The sequence below is a fragment of the Saimiri boliviensis genome, chromosome 9 (assembly GCF_048565385.1).
Source record: "Saimiri boliviensis isolate mSaiBol1 chromosome 9, mSaiBol1.pri, whole genome shotgun sequence".
In the NCBI taxonomy this organism is placed as follows: Eukaryota; Metazoa; Chordata; class Mammalia; order Primates; family Cebidae; genus Saimiri; species Saimiri boliviensis.
Genome location: NC_133457.1, coordinates 99,852,040 through 99,874,598, shown reverse-complemented (window position 1 = coordinate 99,874,598; position 22,559 = coordinate 99,852,040). Strand labels below are relative to the sequence as shown.

The 22,559-nt window shown below is 40.6% G+C and overlaps 1 protein-coding gene across 4 annotated transcripts in view; it reads left to right on the top strand.

Annotated features, from left to right (window-relative positions):
- The window catches only part of RBM39 (RNA binding motif protein 39), a 47,614-nt gene extending 25,320 nt beyond the window's left edge, over positions 1 to 22,294 (top strand). For 2 of the 4 annotated variants that reach the window (XM_039479755.2, XM_039479753.2), the window contains 8 exons: positions 4,217 to 4,282; positions 8,796 to 9,000; positions 10,229 to 10,306; positions 14,071 to 14,103; positions 17,287 to 17,368; positions 20,285 to 20,390; positions 21,167 to 21,245; positions 21,330 to 22,294. In XM_039479755.2, coding sequence (XP_039335689.1) covers positions 4,217 to 4,282; positions 8,796 to 9,000; positions 10,229 to 10,306; positions 14,071 to 14,103; positions 17,287 to 17,368; positions 20,285 to 20,390; positions 21,167 to 21,245; positions 21,330 to 21,430 — 750 coding nt within the window. In that variant the 3' untranslated portion in view covers positions 21,431 to 22,294. Of the gene's footprint in view, positions 1 to 4,216; positions 4,283 to 8,795; positions 9,001 to 10,228; positions 10,307 to 14,052; positions 14,104 to 17,286; positions 17,369 to 20,284; positions 20,391 to 21,166; positions 21,246 to 21,329 lie in introns of all 4 variants that reach the window. The other 2 variants (XM_039479754.2, XM_039479752.2) reach the window with 1 other exon arrangement.
- Positions 22,295 to 22,559: the final 265 nt, after the last annotated feature.

The following is a 22,559-nucleotide window of genomic DNA, read 5'->3' as shown; positions in this document are numbered from 1 at the left end:
GTGTTTGAGGGTGGATGTGCATATAGCACATAATGATGTGCCATTATGTGCTATATCAAGAAACGAAGTTCAGAGCTGTAGGGGCCATATGAACTGTTAGATGGCAGAGTCAAAAAACAACTTGATCTCCTGCCTCCAAGGCTCCACAAGGCCTTCTGTCTGGCACTGTGGTATTGAGGTCACTGCATAGCATCTAGGCTTTTGTTCTAGAGGACTTGTCTGTGCTATCTACCTGAATCAAGAGTGTCCACCTAGTTTTGTATAAGGGAGAGAGAGTTTCTCACAGTCCTGTCACTGAGCAGTGAACCTTTTCCACTCAGTAATTTTAGCAAAAGGAATAAATGTAAAGAGAGCTAGATAGAACAAATACACATGAACTTCTAAAAATGCATTCACTAAAAAATAGAAAAAAATAAAAAATTTTAAAAAAATGTATTCACTGGCTAGGTGCGGTGGCTCACGCCTGTTACCCCAACGCTTTGGGAGGCTGTGGCAGGTGGATTGCTTGAGGTCAGGAGTTTGAGACCAGCCTGGCCAACATGATTAAACCTCTTTTATTCTAAAAATACAAAAATTAGCTGAGTGTAGTGGCAGGAGGCAGCTACTCAAAATGAATAATCATGTATATTTGAGAAATCTAGGTACCACATAAAAATGAACATCCGGAAACATTTGATATTTAAATTATTTTAATTACTCGAGTATGATTTGTCAAATTTTTAATTAAATTTGAGGTGGAGGCCGGGCGTGGTGGCTCAAGCCTGTAATCCCGGCACTTTGGGAGGCCGAGGCGGATGGATCACGAGGTCAAGAGATCGAGACCATCCTGGCATCCTGGTCAATATAGTGAAACCCCGTCTCTACTAAAAATACAAATAATTAGTTGGACATGGTGGCATGTGCCTGTAATCCCAGCTACTCAGGAGGCTGAGGCAGGAGAATTGCCTGAACCCAGGAGGTGGAGGTTGCGGTGAGCCGAGATCGCGCCATTGCACTCCAGCCTGGGTAGTAAGAGCGAAACTCCGTCTCAAAAGAAAAAAAAAATGATTAAATTTGAGGTGGAGTTTCTTTCTTGTTGCCTAGGCTGGAGCACAGTGGCGCAATGTCGGATCACTGTCACTTCCGCCTCCCAGGTTCAAGTGATTCTCCTGCCTTAGCCTCTTTTTTTTTTTTTTTTTTTTTTTTGAGACGGAGTCTTCTTGTTACCCTGGCTGGAGTGCAATGGCACGATCTCGGCTCACCGCAACCTCCGCCTCCTGGGTTCAGGCAATTCTCCTGCCTCAGCCTGCTGAGTAGCTGGGATTACAGGCACGCGCCACCATGCCCAGCTAATTTTTGTATTTTTAGTAGAGTAGAGACAGGGTTTCACCATGTTGACCAGGATCGTCTCGATCTCTTGACCTCGTGATCCACCCGCCTCGGCCTCCCAAAGTGCTGGGATTACACGCTTGAGCCACCGCGCCCTGCCTAATGTTTTCTATTTTTAATAGAGATGGGGTTTGTCCATGTTAACCAAGCTAGTGTCGAACTCCTGACCTCAGGTGATCCAGCCAGCTGCCTCAGTTTCCCAGCTTGTTGGGATTACAGGCGTGAGCCACACTGCTCTATCATCCAGGCTGGAGTTTAGTGGCACAATCTCGGCTCACTGTAATCTCCACCTCTCATGTTTAACCAATTCTGCAGCCTCTGCTTCCCAAGTAGCTGGGATTACAGGTACACACCACCACACCCAGCTCGTTTTTGCATTTTAGTAGAAACAGTTGTCACCAAGTTGCTTAGGCTAGTCTTGAACTCATGAGCTCAGGCAATCCACCAGCCTTGGACTCCCAAAGAGATAGGATTACAGGCATGAGCCACTGCACCTGGCCTAAAGATGTGTTTTAAAATTTATGTTGTTTATTTGTTGCTAGCTAATGCTCTCCCAAAATCTTATCCCTGTCATGGCCATACTTTATCCATGACCATCCATGAATTTGGCGATAACTGCACAATTCTGTGAACAGCACTAACTAAATACCATTGAGGTTACTTTCAATCAGTTAATTGTATCACAAATTTCCCAATTAAGGTGTCCATACAAAAAAAGCATGAAAAAATAAAAACAGAGCACCGAGTCAGGTGGGGTAGCTCAGGTGTATAATAATCCCAGCACGTTGGGAGGCAGTAGGATTGCAGAAACCCAGGAGGGGAATGCTGCACAGTGAACTTTGATCACCTTTCCTAGAGGTAGCCCTTATGTTTTTTGTATAGCCTTCCAAAGACATTCTGTGGCTTAACAAATAATAGCAAATTCATCCCTTTTTTTTTTTTTTTTTGAGACAGAGTTTCGCTCTTGTTGCCCAGGCTGGAGTGCAATGGTGCGATCTCGGCTCACCGCAGCCTCCGCCTCCTGGGTTCAGGCAATTCTCCTGCCTCAGCCTCCCGAGTAGCTGGGATTACAGGCACGCACCACCATGCCCAGCTAATTTTTTTTGTATTTTTAGTAGAGACGGGGTTTCACCATGTTGACCAGGATCGTCTCGATCTCTTGACCTCGTGATCCACTCGCCTCGGCCTCCCAAAGTGCTGGGATTATAGGTTTGAGCCACCGTGCCCGGCCTCTTTTTTTTTTTTTTTTTTTTTTGGAGACAGAGTTTGACTCTGTCGCCAGACTGGAGTGCAGTTGTACGATCTCGTCTCACTGCAACATCTGTCTCCTGGGTTCATGCAATTCTCCTGCCTCAGCCCCCAGAGTAGCTGGGATTCCAGGAGTGTGCCACCTGGCTAATTTTTGTATTTTTAGTAGAGATGTTGGCCATGCTGGTCTTGGAAGTCCTGACCTTGTGATCTGCCACCTTGACCTTCCAAAGTGTTGGGATTACAGGTGTGAGCCACCGCACACGACCCACTTCTCTTTTTTAAAATTTTTGGTAAAATATGCCTAACATTAAAAATTTTTTCGGCCGGGCGCGGCGGCTCAAGCCTGTAATCCCAGCACTTTGGGAGGCCGAGGCGGGTGGATCACGAGGTCGAGAGATTGAGACCAACCTGGTCAACATGGTGAAACCCCGTCTCTACTAAAAATATAAAAAATTAAGTTGGGCATGGTGGCGCGTGCCTGTGATCCCAGCTACTCAGGAGGCTGAGGCAGGAGAATTGCCTGAACCCCGGGAGGCGGAGGTTGCGGTGAGCCAAGATCGCGCCATTGCACTCCAGTCTGGGTAACAAGAGCGAGACTCCCTCTCAAAAAAAAAAAAAAATTTTTTTCGTGTTTGAGGCAGTCTCCTTCTCTCTCACCCAGGCTGGAGTGCAGTGGCATGATCAAAGTTCACTGTGCAGCATTCACCTCCTGGGTTTCTGCAATCCTACTGCCTCCCAACGTGCTGGGATTATTATACACCTGAGCTACCCCACCTGACTGGGTGCTCTGTTTTTATTTTTTCATGCTTTTTTTGTATGGACACCTTAATTGGGAAATTTGTGATACAATTAACTGATTGAAAGTAACCTCAATGGTATTTAGTTAGTGCTATTCACAGAATTGTGCAGTTATCGCCAAATTTATTGTCAGTTTTATTCAATTTTTATGATTTACTGTGTCTAGTATAATTGAGAATTATTGCTTGGTGTTTTTAGAATTGTGGAAAGGGAACGTTGTTTTTATCTTTTAACGGTAATTTAGGAAGGATTCTGTTTTTTTGTGGTTTATTAATAGGAAAGATAATCTTAGTTTGAAAATCATAGTTTGCTGGGAAGTTTCTAGACTTCTTTTTTTTTTTTTTTTTTTTTTTTTAAATACCAACTCCTGCTCTGTTGCCAAGGCTGGAGTACCTGGATTCAAGTGATTCTCCTTTGTCAGTATTCCAAGTAGCTGGGCATATAGGCATACACCACCAAGCCCGGCCAATTTTTGTATTTTTGCTAGATACGTGATTTCGCCCTGTTGGCCAGACTCATCTCAAACTCCTGACCTCAGTTGATATGCCTGTCTCAGCTCCCCATAGTCTTGGGATTACAGGAGCCAGTCACAGTACCAGCCTAATTTTTTTTTTCATATTAAATATAAAGTTACAGTTTCAAGACTTTTTAAAAGAGTTCTTGGTGATGACGTGTTGTGATAAGTCTTCTATTTTGTAGGATGAGGAGAGTGCTAGATTTCTAAAACCATGTCTCAGTGAATAAAACAGATTTGTACTCTGATTTTAAGTTAAATAGTAATTATGCTTTTCAATTATAGATTGAAAGTATCCAGCTGATGATGGACAGTGAAACTGGTCGATCCAAGGGATATGGATTTATTACAGTAAGTAATTACCATAATTACATGACTTCGTTGCTGTCTTTTGAAACTGGTTTTTGCTATGGTGCTGAGAGTAGTGTCTAGCTGTTGGTGTTAAGTGATGTCCCACTTTACCCTTCCAAAGTGTTGGTATTACAGGAGTAAGCCACTGTGCCTGATGAAAATTTTTTTTCCCACAGCCAGGGGTAATACTCCCTGGTAACAAAAGGGAGTCACAGCTCACACATGAATCTGAAAACCAAATCGTTAAACTTAGGAACTCCTAACACTTTTTGATCTCAGTTGCATAGTGAAAGTACAGTAGTTACTAATGGTGGGGAGGAGGCATGTTTAATATTTACAGGTTTTTGAAGCTGGGTGTGGTGGCTCCCTTTGGGTGGCCGTGGCAGGTGGATCCCCTGAGGTCAGGAGTTTGAGACCATCCTGGCCAAGACGGTGAAATGCCGTCTCTACTAAAAATGCAAAAATTAGCCAGGTGTGGTGGTAGGTGCCTGTAATCCCAGCTACTCAGGAGGCTGCAGGAGAATTGCTTGAACCCAGGAGGTAGAGGTTGCAGTGAGCCATGATCACGCACTACATCCTGGGCAACAAGAGCAAGACTTAGTTCCAAAAACACAAAATAAAAAAATTAGTTTTTGCACAGTTGCTACTTTTTAGTAAGTAGTGGTACCACTTACTCCACTTACTATATAATGAAAGTTTGTTAAACAATGTGTTGTTGTAAAGGAATACTCAAAGACTGGTTAATTTATAAGGAAAAGAAGGGTTTTGTGTCTTTTAATTTTTTTTTTTTTTTTTTTTTTTAAAGACGGTGTTTCACCATATTGGTCAGGCTGGTCTCGAACTTCTGACCTCAGGTGATCCACCCACCTCAGCCTCCCAAAGTGCTGGGATTACAGGCATGAGCCATCGCATCCGGCTAATTTTTTTTTAAATGTAAAAATTTTTTTTTCTTACTTAGAGATGGGTTCTCAGTTTGTTGTTGAAGCTGACATTGAACTCCTGGGCTCAAGTGATCTTCCCCTTTAGCCTCCCAAAGTGCTGGGATTATATGGATGAGGCACTGCTCCTGGCTTTTAATTTTTATCTTTATTTTTATTTTTATTTTTATTTTTTTTGAGACGGAGTTTCGCTCTTGTTACCCAGGCTGGAGTGCAATGGCGCGATCTCAGCTCACCGCAACCTCCGCCTCCTGGGCTCAGGGAATTCTCCTGCCTCATCCTCCTGAGTAGCTGGGATTACAGGCACTTGCCACCATGCCCAGCTAATTTTTTTGTATTTTTAGTAGAGACGGGGTTTCACCATGTTGACCAGGATGGTCTCGATCTCTTGACCTCGTGATCTACCCGCCTCGGCCTCCCAAAGTGCTGGGATTACAGGCTTGAGCCACCGTGCCCGGCCTTAAATTTTAATTAATTAACTTGCTTGTTTTCTCATGATCCAGAGTCTCATTCTGTTACCCAGGCTGGAGCATAGTCGAGACCAGCCTGGTCAACATAGTGAAACCCCGTCTCCACTAATAACTAGCCAGGCGTGGTGGCACATGCCTGTAATTCCAGCTATTTGGGAGGCTGAGACAGGATAATTGCTTGAACCTTGTAGTTAGCTGAGATCATGCCACTGAGCTCCAGCCTGGGCAACAGAGTAAGACTTCCTCCAAAAAAATTAAATATAAAATATTTAAGAGAATAGGTTATCAGGTTCTGCAGGTTGTACAAGCATGACACTAAGAGCTGCTCAGTTTCTGTTGTGGCCTCAGGAAGCTTTTACTTGTGCTTCACAAAGCCTTTACCGTGGTTGTTGGATGGAGGAGCAGGTGTATCACTTGGAGAGAGAGGGAGGAAGGTAAAAGACGTATTGTGAAGTAACAGAGCAATGACTCTAACCCATTAGCAGGGGGAGTTCACCAAGCCATTCATGAGGGATCTGCCCTGTCTTCCACCTTGCCAAGTCACACCTTCAACAGTGGGGATCACATTTCAAAATGAACTTTAGAGGGGACAAGCATCTAAACTATATTACTATGTTCCTGTTACCTTTTTTTTTTTTTTTTTTTTTTTTTTTTTTTTTTGAGGCATTCTGCTCTGTTGACAGGCTCCAGGCTGGAGTGCAGTGGCGTGATATCGTCTCACTGCAACCTCCACCTCCAGGGTTTAAGCAGTTTTCCTACCTCAGCCTCCTGAGTACCTGGGACTACAAGCACGCACCACCACGCCCAGCTAATTTTCTGATATTTTTTGTAGAGATGGGGTTTCACCATGTTGGCCAGGATGGTCTCAATTTCTTGACCTTGTGATCCGCCCGCCTTGGCCTCCCAAAGTGCTGGGATTACAGGCGTGAGCCACCACATCCGGCCCTTGTTATCCTTTATACTCTATACAGTATGTTTATATGGTCAGTTTGATTAACCAGATCTTCATATGATTGAATTTTGTTTGTTTGTTGTGAGACAGAGTCTAGCTTTGTTGCCAGGCTACAGTAAAATGGCGCCATCTTGGCTCAGAGCAACCTCTGACTCCTGGGTTCAAGTTATTCTCCTGCCTCTGCCTCCCAAGTAGCTGGGATTACAGGTGTCTACCAAGACATCTGGCTAATATTTTTGTATTTTTAGAAGAGTTGGGATTTCGCTATGTTGGCTTGACTGGTCTCAGGCTACTAACCTTGTGATCGGCCTGCCAGCCATAATTGAATGTTTTCTACTTCTGTCTCTGATAACATTATGACACATTGTTACCAGTTAAATGAAGGTCTGTTAGGGTTCTTTTTTATTTAAGATCGTTTTTAGTTACAAACCTCACAACCAAGACCAGAATTATCTTATGAAAAGTGTTTTTGGGTTGGGCACGGTGGCTCACACCTGTAATCTCAGCATTTTGGGAAGCCAAGGCAGGCGATCACCTGAAGTCAGGAGTTCAAGTCCAGCCTGGGCAACGTGGTGAAACCCTGTGTCTATTAAAAATACAAAAAAATCAGCCAGTCATGGTGTCACATGCCTATAATTCCAGCTACTCAGGAGGCTGAGGCAGGAGAATCGTTTTAACCCAGGATAGGGGCAGAGGTTGCAGTGAGCCGAGATTGGGGTACTGCATTCCAGCCTGGTTAACAGAGCAAGAATCTATTTGAAAAAAAAAAAAATTAAAGTGTTTCTGGTTAGCTATGGCTGCCCTGTCTTAGTAGGATTATGAGGTGACAGCTGAAGTAATTGTAAGTAGATGTGCCTTTTACTTTTAAAAGCAAAGTGTTTTTAAGTATTAATGTTATCTCATTATGAAACCCAAATATATGATGGCAGTTTTTTCAGATACATGAACTCTATAACCTTTTATGGTCCTGGAAACATGGTATTTTTTAAAGTACATTGTATGTCTCTATCAATAAATTAAAATTGATGACTTATATCTGCATTTCAATAAAATTTAAGCCTGTTGTTATGTTGATAATGAGTCTGTTTAACTTACCTAACACTCCATCCGGGATGATAGAGCAAGACTCCATCTCAAAAAAAACAAAAAGTACTAAATTCAGCCTGACCTCAGGTATTCTGCCTGCCTCAGCCTCCCAGAGTGCTGTAATTTCAGGTGTCAGCCACTGCACCTGACTAGTTGCACATTCTCTTTCTTTCTTTTTTTTTTTTTTTGAGACAGAGTCTAGCCCTGTTGCCAGGCTGGAGTGCCTTGGCACGATCTCGACTTATTGCAACCTCCACCTCCTGGGCTCAAGCAGTTCTCCTACCTCAGCCTCCCAAGTAGCTGGGACTACAGGCGCTTGCTGCCACACCTAGCTAATTTTTTATATTTCAGCAGAGACAGGGTTTCACTATGTTGGCCAGGATGGTCTTGATCTCTTGGCCTCGTGATCCGCCCGCCTGGGCCTTTGTAAGTGCTGGGATTACAGGCGTGAGCCACCACACCCGGCCTAGTTGCACATTTTCTTTTCTTTCTTTCTTTTTTTTTTTTTAAGACAGAGTTTCGCTCTCGTTACCCAGGCTGGAGTGCAATGGCGCGATCTCGGCTTACCGCAACCTCCGCCTCCTGGGTTCAAGCAATTCTCCTGTCTCAGCCTCCCGAGTAGCTGAGATTACAGGCACGCGCCACCATGCCCAGCTAATTTTTTGTATTTTTAGTAGAGACAGGGTTTCACCATGTTGACCAGGATGGTCTCGATCTCTCGACCTCGTGATCCACCCGCCTCGACCTCCCAAAGTGCTGGGATTACAGGCTTGAGCCACCGTGCCCGGCCCTAGTTGTACATTTTCTAACCAAGATCCCATGTTCTCAAATAAAAAGCTGTCATTTCTCCTAATATCTTTTATTTAAATTACCACATCAGCAAGCTTCATTTGCATGAGTTAGTGTCATCATCATGTATGTTTTATTTGCTACTTATAACTTGAAATTTCTACCTCAGCATTCAGTAGTGATTATTAATATACTAACAATGTAAATATATTTTTAATTATAGTTTATATTTTAAGAACTAAAATAGTGTTCTTTTTCTGACCTCCCCCATCATACAGTTTTCTGATTCAGAATGTGCCAAAAAGGCTTTGGAACAACTTAATGGATTTGAACTAGCAGGAAGGCCAATGAAAGTTGGTCATGTTACTGAACGTACTGATGCTTCGAGTGCTAGTTCATTTTTGGACAGTGATGAACTGGAAAGGACTGGAATTGATTTGGGAACAACTGGTCGTCTTCAGTTAATGGCAAGGCTTGCAGAGGGTAAGTGTTTCTTGCTGTTATGAATGATTTACTGTGGGTATTGTGGGGTAGAAAGGTAGCCACGAAAACTATGAAATGGAAATTTTTTTTTTTTTTTTTTTTTTTTGAGACGGAGTCTCGCTGTGTCGCCAGGCGCCAGGCTGGAGTACAGTGGCGAGATCTTGGCTGACTGCAACCTTTGCCTTCCAGGTTCAAGCAATTCTCCTGCCTCAGCCTCCCAAGTAGCTGGGACTATAGATGCACGTCACCATACCCAGCTAATTTTTTGTATTTATTAGTAGAGATGGGGTTTCACCGCGTTGGCCAGGATGGACCATCTCTTTACCTTGTGATCCTCCCGCCTCAACCTCCTTTACAGGCTTTGGAAAAATACTTTATTTTGTAGTTGGCATTATCCTTAGCCACACTGCATGTTATTTTATAGATGATGTGCCTTGTATTAATATATGGAAATCTACATTATGTGTTTTGAGCATGACAGAATAATTTGTAAGATATATTTTCCTTTATATAATATGCCTGTATCTCAAACTTAATAAAAATATTACAAGTTTTGTTAATTTTTCTTTTTTTTTTCTTTTTCTGACACTGTCTGGTTCCATTGTCCATGCTGGAATGCAGTGGCATGATCTTGGCTTATTGCAACCTCCGCCTCCTGGGTTCAAGCGATTTTCCTGCCTAACCCTACCAAGTAGCTGGGATTACAGATGTGTGCCAGTATGCCTGGCTAATTTTTGTATTTTTAGTAGAGACGGGGTTTTACCATGTTGATCAGGCTTGTATTGTACTCCTGACCTTGTGCTCTGCCTCCCTTGTCTTCCCAAAGTGCTGGGATTATAGGAATTAGCCAACACACCCAGCCTAAGCGATTCTTCTGCCTCAATTTCTTATTTTTTGATACAGCATCTTGCCAAATTTGGAGTACAGTTGGGCCATCTTGGCTCACTGAAAACTGCCTCTTTGGCTGAATCCATCTTCCCACCCTAACCTGCAGATAGCTGGGACTAACTACCGTTATGCCTGGCTAATTCCTGGGTTTTTTGTTGTTGTTGTTGTTGGTTATTTGGTTGTTTTTAAGAAATGGGATTTCTGCCGGATGCCGTTAGTCAGTTAACATTGGCCCTCCTTGCAATTTATTTTAGTGAAGTGATCATGATATTAACCGCCCAGAAAACTTCGTTTTTGTGCTCTCAACATAGTAAGAACTTTCAGGCCTATTCTTTTACAGGTACAGGTTTGCAGATTCCACCAGCAGCGCAGCAGGCTTTACAAATGAGTGGCTCTTTGGCATTTGGTGCTGTGGCAGGTAGGAATTGAATCTTTTCTAATTTGAAATCATTGTTTTTTCATCTAATTCGAAAATTTTCCAAATTTTTACATTAAAAAGGACTTACTGAGAATTCAATTCATCAAGTACTTCTAGCCTAGAAGTTTCTAGTCTTTTATCTAAGGTAGTGCAGATGGAGGGTAGAATTAATCATGCATCAAAATGAGCTGTCAGGACAATTGTAAACCCAGCACCGGTTTTTAGTTGAAATTTATTGATGTAAGTTTATATCTTTTAAAATATATCACTTTTATTAAACACTGCAAGGTCTATATTGTTAGGTAGAAAATTTATTTTTTGTAATACTTGAATTCAGAAAATACCAGAGGTACTTAAGAAAGCTTTACTTAAAACTATTGTACTAGTAAGAGTGTAGAGACAGTTATTTTTCTTAATAGTATATAAAAATTTAAGATCATGAATTGGGAGATGGAATTTTTGGGGACAACTGGAAAAGAAGGGTGAATTGACATTTTTTAAATTGTGTGAAAAGGGATTGAGTTCATAAAACACCCATTCTTCCATTTTCACGTTAATTTTTTTTTTTTTTCGAGGAGGGGAGATGGAGGCTTGCTCTGTTGCCCAAGTTGGAGTCCAGTGGCATTATCTCAGCTCACTGTAACCTCTGCCTCCTGGGTTCAAGCAATTGTCATGCCTCAGCCTCCTGAGTAGCTGGGATATTTTTAGTAGAGACGGGGTTTCACTGTGTTGGCCAGGCTGATCTTGAACACCTGACCTCAAGTGATCTGCCTGCCTTGGCCTCCCAGCGTGCTGGGATTACAGGTGTGAACCACTGTGTCCACACCTTATGCCTTAATTTAATTACCTGTGACAACTAAAAGCCTTGACATTGACCCAAATCTAGGAGATAGGATTTAATTTTCAAATGTCAAAGACATGCTTTTAGAACTTTAAGAGGAACCTTTTTTTATTTTGGTGTTGGGGGGTGGAGTTTTGCTCTGTTGCTGAAATCCTGCTTCCTGGCTCAGGGAATTTTGGTGCCCCAGCCTCCCAAATAGCTGGGATCACATACGTTTGTCACCATACCTAGCTAATTTTTGTGTTTTTAGTAGAGACCTGCCCACCTTGACCTCTCAAAGTCCTGGGTTACAGGCATGAGCCGCCTCACCTGGTCGGTCCTTTGACCTTAAGTGAGACTGTAACTGAGAAGATAGATTTTAGATCATGGTAGTACTGCATCTGAATGTATGAAAAGGTCCTGTGGTTGCTTCATGATTTTCTCCTAGATTGAAAGCTCAGTATTCAATTAAAGGAGATCATTTCTGTTTTTACATATTTTTACTGTTTGCCGCCTTAGTGGATGTTCTTAAGTGTGTGAGTAAACCTGCCTTTGGTTTCATTTCTTCTATCAAATTGTATGACTTATCTTGAAATTTGATAAGCAGATACTTACTAGAATTTCTGACAGTGAAGTCAGTTTATGCTTAGAAGAATCACAATCATTAAGGCATTTGTGTATTTAATAGTCATTTATGACTTCTCAGGTATCTTTTAAGTTATTCCATTGGATTAATATGTAATTTATTTTGAGTTCATACTGTTAGTTATTTGATCCTTTACAGTGAATAAATGTTTATTGCCACTTGCTCTAATTAATACTACACTTATTACTTAGAGAACTGTACCCTATTATTACAGTTTAAAAATAATTTTACCAGAAAACTGTTTACCTATATTACTTCCCATTGTTCATAATTGTTGTTTGATAATTTAGAAATTTTTAATTCGTGTTCTAGGTATTCCTTAAAGGGTGGTGAAAGATTTGTTCCTGCCTTCAGGAATTGATACAGTGATAAAGGGGTCAATTATAGACAATTACTGTTACACCCTGGATGCTGTATCAGATAAGTTGATTTGGTCTTAAACAATATCTTCAGTTAACTGAAGATTATCCACTGTTAAGTGTCAGTTCTACTATTAGCCATTATTTCTTTTATTATGTATGACTGTACCTCTCTGGGTTCTTTCTCATCGTGTAGTTTATATTAAGACTGAATGTAGTCAGCTAAAATCCTAACGGTCTGTTTGAATTCCTGACAGTTGTCCCTATGCTTTATTTATCTATGTATCTTGTTACATTCCCTTTTTTTAGTGCTGGTGGTCGAGATGATTTTAAAGATCTTCCTTGTTTTGTTGTACTTGCTATAAATTTCTTATTAATACCCACATTTTAGGTAAATATCTGTAAAGATATCTGGATATTTTTCTCCAGATGATAGTCAACATTACACATACCTAGTTGTAATAAAATTGAGTGTTCACTGTGTTTGAGGTCCTTGTCCCTTAAGTCTTGAAAGATACTGGGTAAAAACAAGGGTGGGTCATCACTATATCCACATTATTTTAGTCTGCCAATTCAATAGGCCCTTTCTAAGATAGGTTAGAGTCCTTATCTGTATGAAACCCATGATTTACTTTGTCACAAATGATACAACTGATCATATTTGAAATTATGATTGGGTTATAATAGCATGGATTTCTCATATCTATACATTTTTTCCCATTTTAGGAAAAAAACAAATTCCGTTAATTATTTAAAATTTATTGACACTGTTCTCATGGTCATATCTTCAAGTTCCTTCAGTGTACACTAGTTACATTTCTTCAGCTCCCTGAGATGCCAATTTTCAGCAAGTAGGACCCAGGTATTATCCCAATATAACTTGGATGTAGATCCCTGTACATTTTCGCCCATGTTTTATGATCATTTTCTGTCCCCAGCAAGAAACCCATAAATGTGGTAATAAAGTGTTGTAATTGAATCAAATTTCACTAAAAAGTAGGTTACTGAATCAAAGTTTTGATGTTATATATTTCTACAACTAGAACTTCAAAAAAAAAGGAGCTTCAAGAGAGCATCACAGCACTGTGGCAGTTTCTTTACTATTCAGACTTGCTATTGTTTGACCTTGTAGTAGTTTTCTTTTAAGATGCGGCCCAACTGTAGAAATCTAACAATTATATGAGAAAATATATTGGTCAAATTTCTCACTTATTTTTAATACTGCTTACTTTCATTTTCCTAAACTTCATAGATTTTAAGAAAATTCGGGAGATTTATTCCTGCTTTACTGAATTTTTACACTAGGCCAGGAAGTAATTAAGTTGCCTTATTGTGGGCTGGATTTGACAAGTTAAAACAAGTTAAATCTTTTTAAGGCCCTTTAATAATATATCCATACTGTTGGAATGGTGTATTTCCCAATGCTGATGTTCTTCCTAAATTGGGAAATCATTGAATGTATTTACAGCTTTTTGATGTGCACTATTTACTATTTTATAATATCCTTTTATGGTGTTAAGTACTTATGGCCATTAAAAAACAAAAAACAAAAAAAAAACTTGTATTTTCCAAGTACTTGGAATTGAATTCTCAAGATCAGGGTTTTTCACTCATTTTCTGACCGGTGTGCTTCCCTTTCCCCATTTCCCATTATTCCCAGCTGAATACTAGTGTAGTGGAATTCACTTGAGATGTGGAAGAGTAGTATAGGAAGAGAGAGGGAAAAGTAAGCTTCCCAGGATAAGAGGGAAAAAAAAGGCCCCAAAGCCTTGTCAATGAGGAATGGGGAAGGAGGTTTTGCTGCCAGGTTTTACTAAGTACATTTGAATAAACCCTGCTGCTATAGTCCTCTTTTATTAATGCTTTCCTGACATTTACCCTGTTAGTTGAGGCTCTTCATTGTTCCTGCACTGAGCTGTAGAATTCTCTTTTGTTATAGATTTGCAAACAAGACTTTCCCAGCAGACTGAAGGTGAGTTGAAGTGTTTATATTTTTTATTTTTGTCTTTGAAATAGAATTAAATGTAGTAAGAGAGTTTTCTGTATTTATTGTCATATTTATACCAATAATCTGGACCTGAATTTTGACACAGAGGCTTATAGTGGTATTATACATAGTAATCTGTAATCTGTATTTCATAAGACCTAACCCAAATCATTAATGGACTTCAAGAAAATCAAAATACCAATTTTTTTTTTTTGCTTTAGTTTGCTTAAAATTTTCAGTGTATCCGTTTTATGCCTATCTGTGTGTTGTAAGTGTTGATAAGTTTCATATAGAAGTCAGGAAATGATGATATATTCTGTTATCAAGGAGGCAAGTATTTTAGAACATAGAATCTGGAAGTTGTCTTAGTATAAAGTTAGGAATTGAGCTATAAAACTCACCCTTTTTTGATTAAGAAACGATATTCATCCATTTTTTTTTTTTTTTGAAACAGAGTTTCGTTCTTGTTACCCAGGCTGGAGTGCAATGGCGCGATCTTGGCTCACCGCAACCTCCGCCTGCTGGGTTCAGGCAATTCTCCTGCCTCAGCCTCCTGAGTAGCTGGGATTACAGGCACACGCCACCATGCCCAGCTGATTTTTTTTTTTTTTTTTTTGAGATGGAGTTTCGCTCTCGTTACCCAGGCTGGAGTGCAATGGCGCGATCTCGGCTCACCGCAACCTCCGCCTCCTGGGCTCAGGCAATTCTCCTGCCTCAGCCTCCTAAGTAGCTGGGATTACAGGCACGCACCACCATGCCCAGCTAGTTTTTTGTATTTTTAGTAGAGACGGGGTTTCACTCTGTTGACCAGGATGGTCTTGATCTCTCGACCTCGTGATCCACCCGCCTCGGCCTCCCAAAGTGCTGGGAATACAGGCGTGAGCCACCGCGCTGGGCCCAGATACTCATTCATTTCTATAAGCCAGTACCAAGCAATAAGAGGTTTATCCAGACTTAATATACGTGCACATTTCAGAGAAAGTATCCATTAAGTAGGCTATGATTTCTTGTTTTTTGTTATCACTTAATCTCTGTTGCTTGACATGAGCATTTTGCTGATAATGTAATTTCTGTATCGTCTTTTATAGGAGTACGCTTAATGTTTAAGGAAATGATTCGGTATGAGAAACATGTCATGTTCTGTCATAGTCGAGAATTAAAGTTTTTTCACAGAACAAGATTGTTCTAGTCAGTACTCGGTTGTTTTTGTTTTTTTGTTTTGTTTTGTTTTGTTTTTTCACATGGAGTCACTCCAGGCTGGAGTGCAGTGGCTTGATCTTCCCTCACTGCAACCTCCACCTTCAAAGTTCAAACAATTCTCCTGCCTCTGTCTCCTGAATAGCTGGGATTACAGGCGTATGCCACTACGCCCAGCTAATTTTTGTAGTTTTAGTAGAGACAGGGTTTCACCATGTTGGTCAGGCTGTTCTTGAATTCCTGGCCTCAAGTGATCCACCCATCTCGGCCTTCCAAAGTACTGGGATTACAGGTGTCAGCCACCACGCCTGGCCCCTCAGTGCTGTTTTTGTTAAGATACTTTTAAAAGTAGAGGTGGAGGATTTTCCCAGATTTACTGTGTTCTGCATTTATCTAGGTTGAATGGGAATGTTTGTATAGTACATTTTCTTAATAATTTTTAATATTCATAGTATATAACATGAAACATGAGAAACTGGAAGAATGAAGTCTTCCATAGTTCTGTTGAGACTTTCTAGTTTTTCCAAGGATACTTCCACATATCTTCTATAAACTACACAGAGTGATCTTCATTTTTGCATAGCTATAATATACTCTTGAATCTTTTTTTTTTTTTTTTTTTTTTTGGTGAGACGGAGTTTCGCTCTTGTTACCCAGGCTGGAGTGCAATGGTGCGATCTCGGCTCACCGCAACCTCCGCCCCCGGGTTCAGGCAATTCTCCTGCCTCAGCCTCCTGAGTAGCTGGGATTACAGGCATGCGCCACCATGCCCGGCTAATTTTTTGTATTTTTAGTAGAGACGGGGTTTCACCATGTTGACCAGGATGGTCTCGATCTCTTGACTTTGTGATCTGCCCGCCTCGGCCTCCCAAAGTGCTGGGATTACAGGCTTGAGCCACCATGCCCGGCTGCTCTTGAATCTTTAGCTTTTCTCCAGTAGAATTTGATGTCATGTAAAGATTTTTAAAAAAAAACCTTATGAAGGAAAAATTCTTGTATATTAAAAGAAGCTAAAGCACTTGTAATGCTACCAGAAAGTAATTATTTTATTATATATTTCATGCACAGCCCTAACTTTTGTTCACTGTGATATTTTTGATACTATAAGTGATCGTTTATTTTAATTACCGTAATTTCTAATGCACTGTTTTATCCTTAGCTTTGTTTGTTATTATGTTTTGGAATGAAATTTGGTCAGATAATATGATTACGGTGAGTTCTGTAACAGCTACTGGTAATATTTTTGTAAATCACATGAAAGCGTTGGAGCAACTGTCTTGGAAAATGCTTTTTAAACTTCAAACCCCAGTATGTTTTGAATTTGAATAAAAGTGTTCAGTAATTTTTAAGTTGGCAGCAGTGAATATTATAGATACATTCAGCTCTTTTCAGTGTTGTTTTATTGTGCTAAAATATTTTTAAAACATTGATTTATTAATAGGATTTACTTAATAGGATTCTTAATAGAATTTAGTTTTCTAGGACATTGTCTTGAAATGCTTGGATAATTTTAAATGTCTTTTAATCCTCTTATAATGTTTGTAGATTTAAAAGTATTCATGGGCAGAAAGCTAAGAAATACAAAAGGGTATACATTTATTTGGCATTTCAAAGGATTTTATTATTATCCCCTTATTGGAGTATAAACTGATAATCATACGAAACAAATCTTATCCTTTGTCTGTTTGGATTGATGCATATTGAGATTTTGTCGAGTTGATTTTGATAACAAAGTTTTAATTTCCTTGTTAAAAATAGTTCTCTCAAATTTCTGAATATTAGGTTGCCTCAATTTTGTGGCACCTAGAAGCTACTGATACGTACTTTAGTAGTAGTACTAAATAAGGTAAAATACTTGAGTGACATCGTAGTTACATGCTTGGGGTGGGTGTTTGGTTTTGTTTTGAAGTAGTTATGAGGGATACTTTCATGCATTTTCCATGAAACTAATTTTTCTTTCTCTTCTTTTAGCTTCAGCTTTAGCTGCAGCTGCCTCTGTTCAGCCACTTGCGACACAGTGTTTTCAACTCTCTAACATGTTTAACCCTCAAACGTAAGTAACAGACTTTGTTCTTGGATATTTCCTGCAAAGGTGTCAATAGAGTTGTTTTGAAAAAGTATTTCCAGCTGTGCGCAGTGGGTCACACCTGCAATCCCTGCCCTTTTGGAGGCCGAGGCGGGTGGATCACCTCAGGTTTGGAGGTTGAGACCAGCCTGACCAACATGGAGAAACCCCACCCATGTCAGTGAAAAATGCAAAATTAGCCAGGTGTGGTGGCACATGCCTGTAATCCCTGCTAAGGCAGGAGAACCACTTGAACCTGGGAGGCAAAGGTTGCGGGGATCACACCATTGCATTTCCAGCCTGGGCTATAAGAGCAAAACTCCCATCTCCAAAAAAATATATTTTTTTTACATATTTTATAATTGAAAATGCAATAGTTCTGATGCTTTTAAAATAATATTTTAGCTGCCTGTGGTGGCTCATGGCTGTAATCCCAACACTTTGGGAGGCCCAGGCAGGTGGAGCATAAGACGAATTGTATTAAAAGCTAGGCAGATTGTCTGTTTTCTCTTTATTTCTAAGTAGTTTTCTCTGATGTATTTACTTCTCAAGCAGCCTGCCCTCAAGATTTTTTTGGCTCTTGAAATTTTAAGCTTTGTTAGTTTCATACTCAAAAATCATTAAAATGTTTCTTTTTGGCTTGGCGAGCTGGCTCACACCTGTAATCCCAGCACTTGGGGAGGCCAAGGCTGGCAGATCACCTGAGGTCGGGAGATTGAGAGTAGCCTGACCAACATGGGGAAACCCGTCTCTACTAAAAACACAAAATTAGCTGGGCGTAGCGGTGCATGCCTGTAATCCCAGCTATTCGGGAGGCTGAGGCAGAGGCAGAATGGCTTGAACCCAGGAGGCAAAGGTTGCAGTGAGCCGAAATCATGCCATTGCACCCCCACCAGCCTTGAGCAACAGGAGTGAAACTGTGTCTCAAAAAAAAAAAAGAACAAAAAAAAACTTTCTTCGATTATTGTCTGATACGAATATATTTTTTCTCTTTTTGAGGCACGTCTCTGTTATTCGTCTTGGCTCACTCAGCCTCCACCTGCCAGGCTCAATGATCCTCCCACCTCTGCTTCCTGAGTAGTTGGGAGTAGAGGCGCCAATTTCTGTTTCTTTATGAAGACAGAGTTTTATGATGTTGCCCACACTGGTCTTGAAAGTGCATGATGACTGTCATATGACTGTTTAATCCAGAACGTCTTGGATTCTTTTTTTTTTTTTTTTTTTTTGAGATGGAGTTTCGCTCTTGTTGCCCAGGCTGGAGTGCAATGGCGCAATCTCGGCTCACCGCAACCTCCGCCTCCTGGGTTCAGGCAATTCTCCTGCCTCAGCCTCCGGAGTAGCTGGGATTACAGGCACACGCCACCATGCTCAGCTAATTTTTTTTTGCACCATTAGTAGAGACGGGGTTTCACCATGTTGACCAGGATGGTCTCGATCTCTTGACCTCGTGATCCACCCGCCTCGGTCTCCCAAAGTGCTGGGATTACAGGCTTGAGCCACTGCGCCCGGCCGGATTCTTTTCTTTTCTCAATACCAAATTTATTGTAGCTTTATTGATGAAATGGTGACAGACTTTTGTTGTAGATATCATTTGAAAGATAGCATTATTTAACTGTGGGGGTTTTTTGAGACAATCTCACTCCAAGCTGGAGTGCAGTGGCACCACCGGTGCTATCTGAGCTCATTACAACCTCCATCTCCCAGGTTCAAGCAATTCTTGTGTCTCAGCCTTCTCAGTAGATGGGATTACGAGTACATGCCACCACACCCAACTAATTTTTGTGTTTTTAGTAGAGACAGTGTTTTGCTATGTTGGCCAGGCTGGTCTCAAACTCCTCAGCTTTATTTAAGTGATCTGCTTGCTTCAGCCCCCCAGAGTGCTGGGATTGAATGTGTGTGCCATAATGCCTAATTTTTGTATTTTTTTTTTCTGTTTAATAGAGATGGGGTTTTGACATGTTGGCTAGGCTGGTCTTGAACTCCTGACCTCAAGTGATGTGCCTGCCTTAGCCTCCCAAAGTGCTGGGATTACAGGCGTGAGCTGCTGCTTGTGCCCAATTTTTTAAATGTCAGTTTCAAGTTCAGAGTCGTAAACTAGGTTGAGCACAATGTTTTCTCTCTTATTTTCCTTTGATTTTCCCCTGTGGCCTATACCTTTTAACATACGTATTTTTTTTTTTTTTTTTTTTTTTTGAGACAGAGTTTCACTCTTGTTACCCAGGCTGGAGTGCAATGGCACGATCTCGGCTCACCACAACCTCCGCCTCCTGGGTTCAGGCAATTCTCCTGCCTCAGCCTCCTGAGTAGCTGGGATTACAGGCACACACCACCATGCCCAGCTAATTTTTTGTATTTTTATTAGAGACGGGGTTTCACCATGTTGACCAGGATGGTCTCGATCTCTTGACCTTGTGATCCACCCGCCTCGGCCTCCCAAAGTGCTGGGATTATAGGCTTGAGCCACCGCGCCCGGCCAGCATACGTATTTTTTTATATGGATTCTTGCTCTGTCATCACCTAGCCAGGCTGAAGTGCAGTGGTTCGATATCAGCTCACTGCAGTCTCCGCCTCCTGGGCTCATGTGTTTCTCCTGCTTCAGCCTCACCAGTACCTGGGATTACAGGCACCTACCACCTTGCCTGGCTGATTTGTGTATTTTCAGTAGAGATAGGGTTTCTCCATGTTGGCCAAGTCCTGTCTCTAACTCATGCCCACCTGGGCCTCCCAGAGTACTGGGATTACAGGCGTGAGCTTTTTTTTGTTGTTTGTTTTGATGCTGTGACTCGGATAGGAACCTAAGTATGTTTTTAAAATTCATAGAATGTTTACATTTTTTTGATAACGTTTGTAAATATATACAGTGTGTTTCAGTAGTATTTAAGACTACTTAATGCTTTCTTACAGAGAAGAAGAAGTTGGATGGGATACAGAGATTAAGGATGATGTGATTGAAGAATGTAATAAACATGGAGGAGTTATTCATATTTATGTTGACAAAAATTCAGCTCAGGTATTTTTATGTTTTTTATAAATGATAGGTTGTTCCTCTCCACCTTAATCTTGACACATAAGTAGTACATGTTATGGTCACTGTGTTCCATTATAGTAGTTTTTTTGTGTGTGTGCCTGTAAGTAGCTTTAATGTAGTGGCTAAAATAAAAGAAAATCAGTAACAATTTGATCAGGGTATTGGAGGAGTTTATAGTCATGTTGAAAGCTTGCTGTGAAATCTTGGCATCTTTTTTTTTTTTTTTTTTTTTTTGAGACGGAGTTTCGCTCTTGTTACCCAGGCTGGAGTGCAATGGTGTGATCTGGGCTCACCGCAACCTCCGCCTCCTGGGTTCAGGCAATTCTCCTGCCTCAGCCTCCTGAGTAGCTGGGATTACAGGCATGTGCCACCATGCCCAGCTAATTTTTTGTATTTTTAGTAGAGGCGGGGTTTCACCATGTTGACCAGGATGGTCTCGATTTCCTGACCTTGTGATCCACCCGCCTCGGCCTCCCAAAGTGCTGGGATTACAGGCTTGAGCCACCGCGCCCGGCTTAAATCTTGGCATCTTTATTCTTAGGCTGCACACAAATTATAGAGAAGAGAACAGGGCAAGTTGGGTAGTGTAAGTCGTTTTTCAGTTAAATTCTATATATACTTATTAGCCAGTGGAATAATTATCATAAACCATTTTGTGGTTATAGAGTACTAAGTTTCTACAGTCAACTTGAATAAACTTGCCTTGGTCCATTTTGCATACAGCAACATTTTACCTTTTTTGCCTTTCTGTATTTTAGGGCAATGTGTATGTGAAGTGCCCGTCAATTGCTGCAGCTATTGCTGCTGTCAATGCATTGCATGGCAGGTGGTTTGCTGGTGAGTTTTAATTAATTTTTTTCAGTCATTATTAAGGCTCTAAAACGAAGATGATAAACCCAACATGTCTGTTTCTTTCAACAGGTAAGATGATAACAGCAGCATATGTACCTCTTCCAACTTACCACAACCTGTTTCCTGATTCTATGACAGCAACACAACTACTGGTTCCAAGTAGACGATGAAGGAAGATAAAGTCTCTTATGTATATAGCTTTTTTTCTTTCTTGAGAATTCATCTTGAGTTATCTTTTATTTAGATAAAAATAAAGAGGCAAGGATCTACTGTCATTTGTATACAAATCCTGTTACCTTGAAAAAATAAAAATGTTAACAGGAATGCAGTGTGCTCATTCTCCCTAAATAGCAAATCCCACTGTATACAAAACTGTTCTTTTGTTCTGCCTTTTAAAATGTTCATGTAGAAAATTAATGAACTATAGGAATAGCTCTAGGAGAACAAATGTGCTTTCTGTAAAAAGGCAGACCAGGGATGTAATGTTTTTAATGTTTCAGAAGCCTAACTTTTTACACAGCAATTACATTCACACTTCACTAATGTTGATACTTGGCTGATGGTTGTGCAGGTTTCTGAAATACACATTTAGTGTATTGAAATACAAGACAGCTTAAGGGCTGCTTGGTTAGCATCTCATCTTGCATTCTGATTAATTGGCAAGAAAGGGAGATTTCAAAATTATACTATTTCTTGATGGTATCTTTTCAATTAATGTATCTGTAAAAGTTTCTTTGTAAATAATATGTGTTCTGGTGTGTCTTAAATTCCAAACAAAATGATCCCTGCATTTCCTGAAGATATTTAGTGAGAGTCTCGTAAGCGAAGGAGTCTGAAAAATAGGAAATGCAGACATAGGTTTTGTCTGGTTGCATATAATCTTTGCTCTTTTTAAGCTCTGTGAGCTCTGAAATATATTTTTGGGTTACTTCAGTGTGTTTGACAAGACAGCTTGATATTTCTATCAAACAAATGACTTTCATATTGCAACAATCTTTGTAAGAACCACTCAAATAAAAGTCTCTTTAAAAGGCCACAGGAAATCCTCATTTTTCAAATGTTTTGAAGTTACCAGAATTTGAGAATAGAATATTACCCTCTTTTAGTCGTGATTCGGTACTTGCCACTTTGGGGGAAAATGTGCCATGTTTGTGGAAACTTGTTCTCATGTTGCCCCCATGACTTCCTTTATGCCATTATAGTCTAGTCCTGTGTATTTTAGAATATCAAAACTAAGGGGTTTACCAAAAGGAAAAGCAAACATAGCCATGTCCAACCTTGGTATTCTTGGTTTCCTGC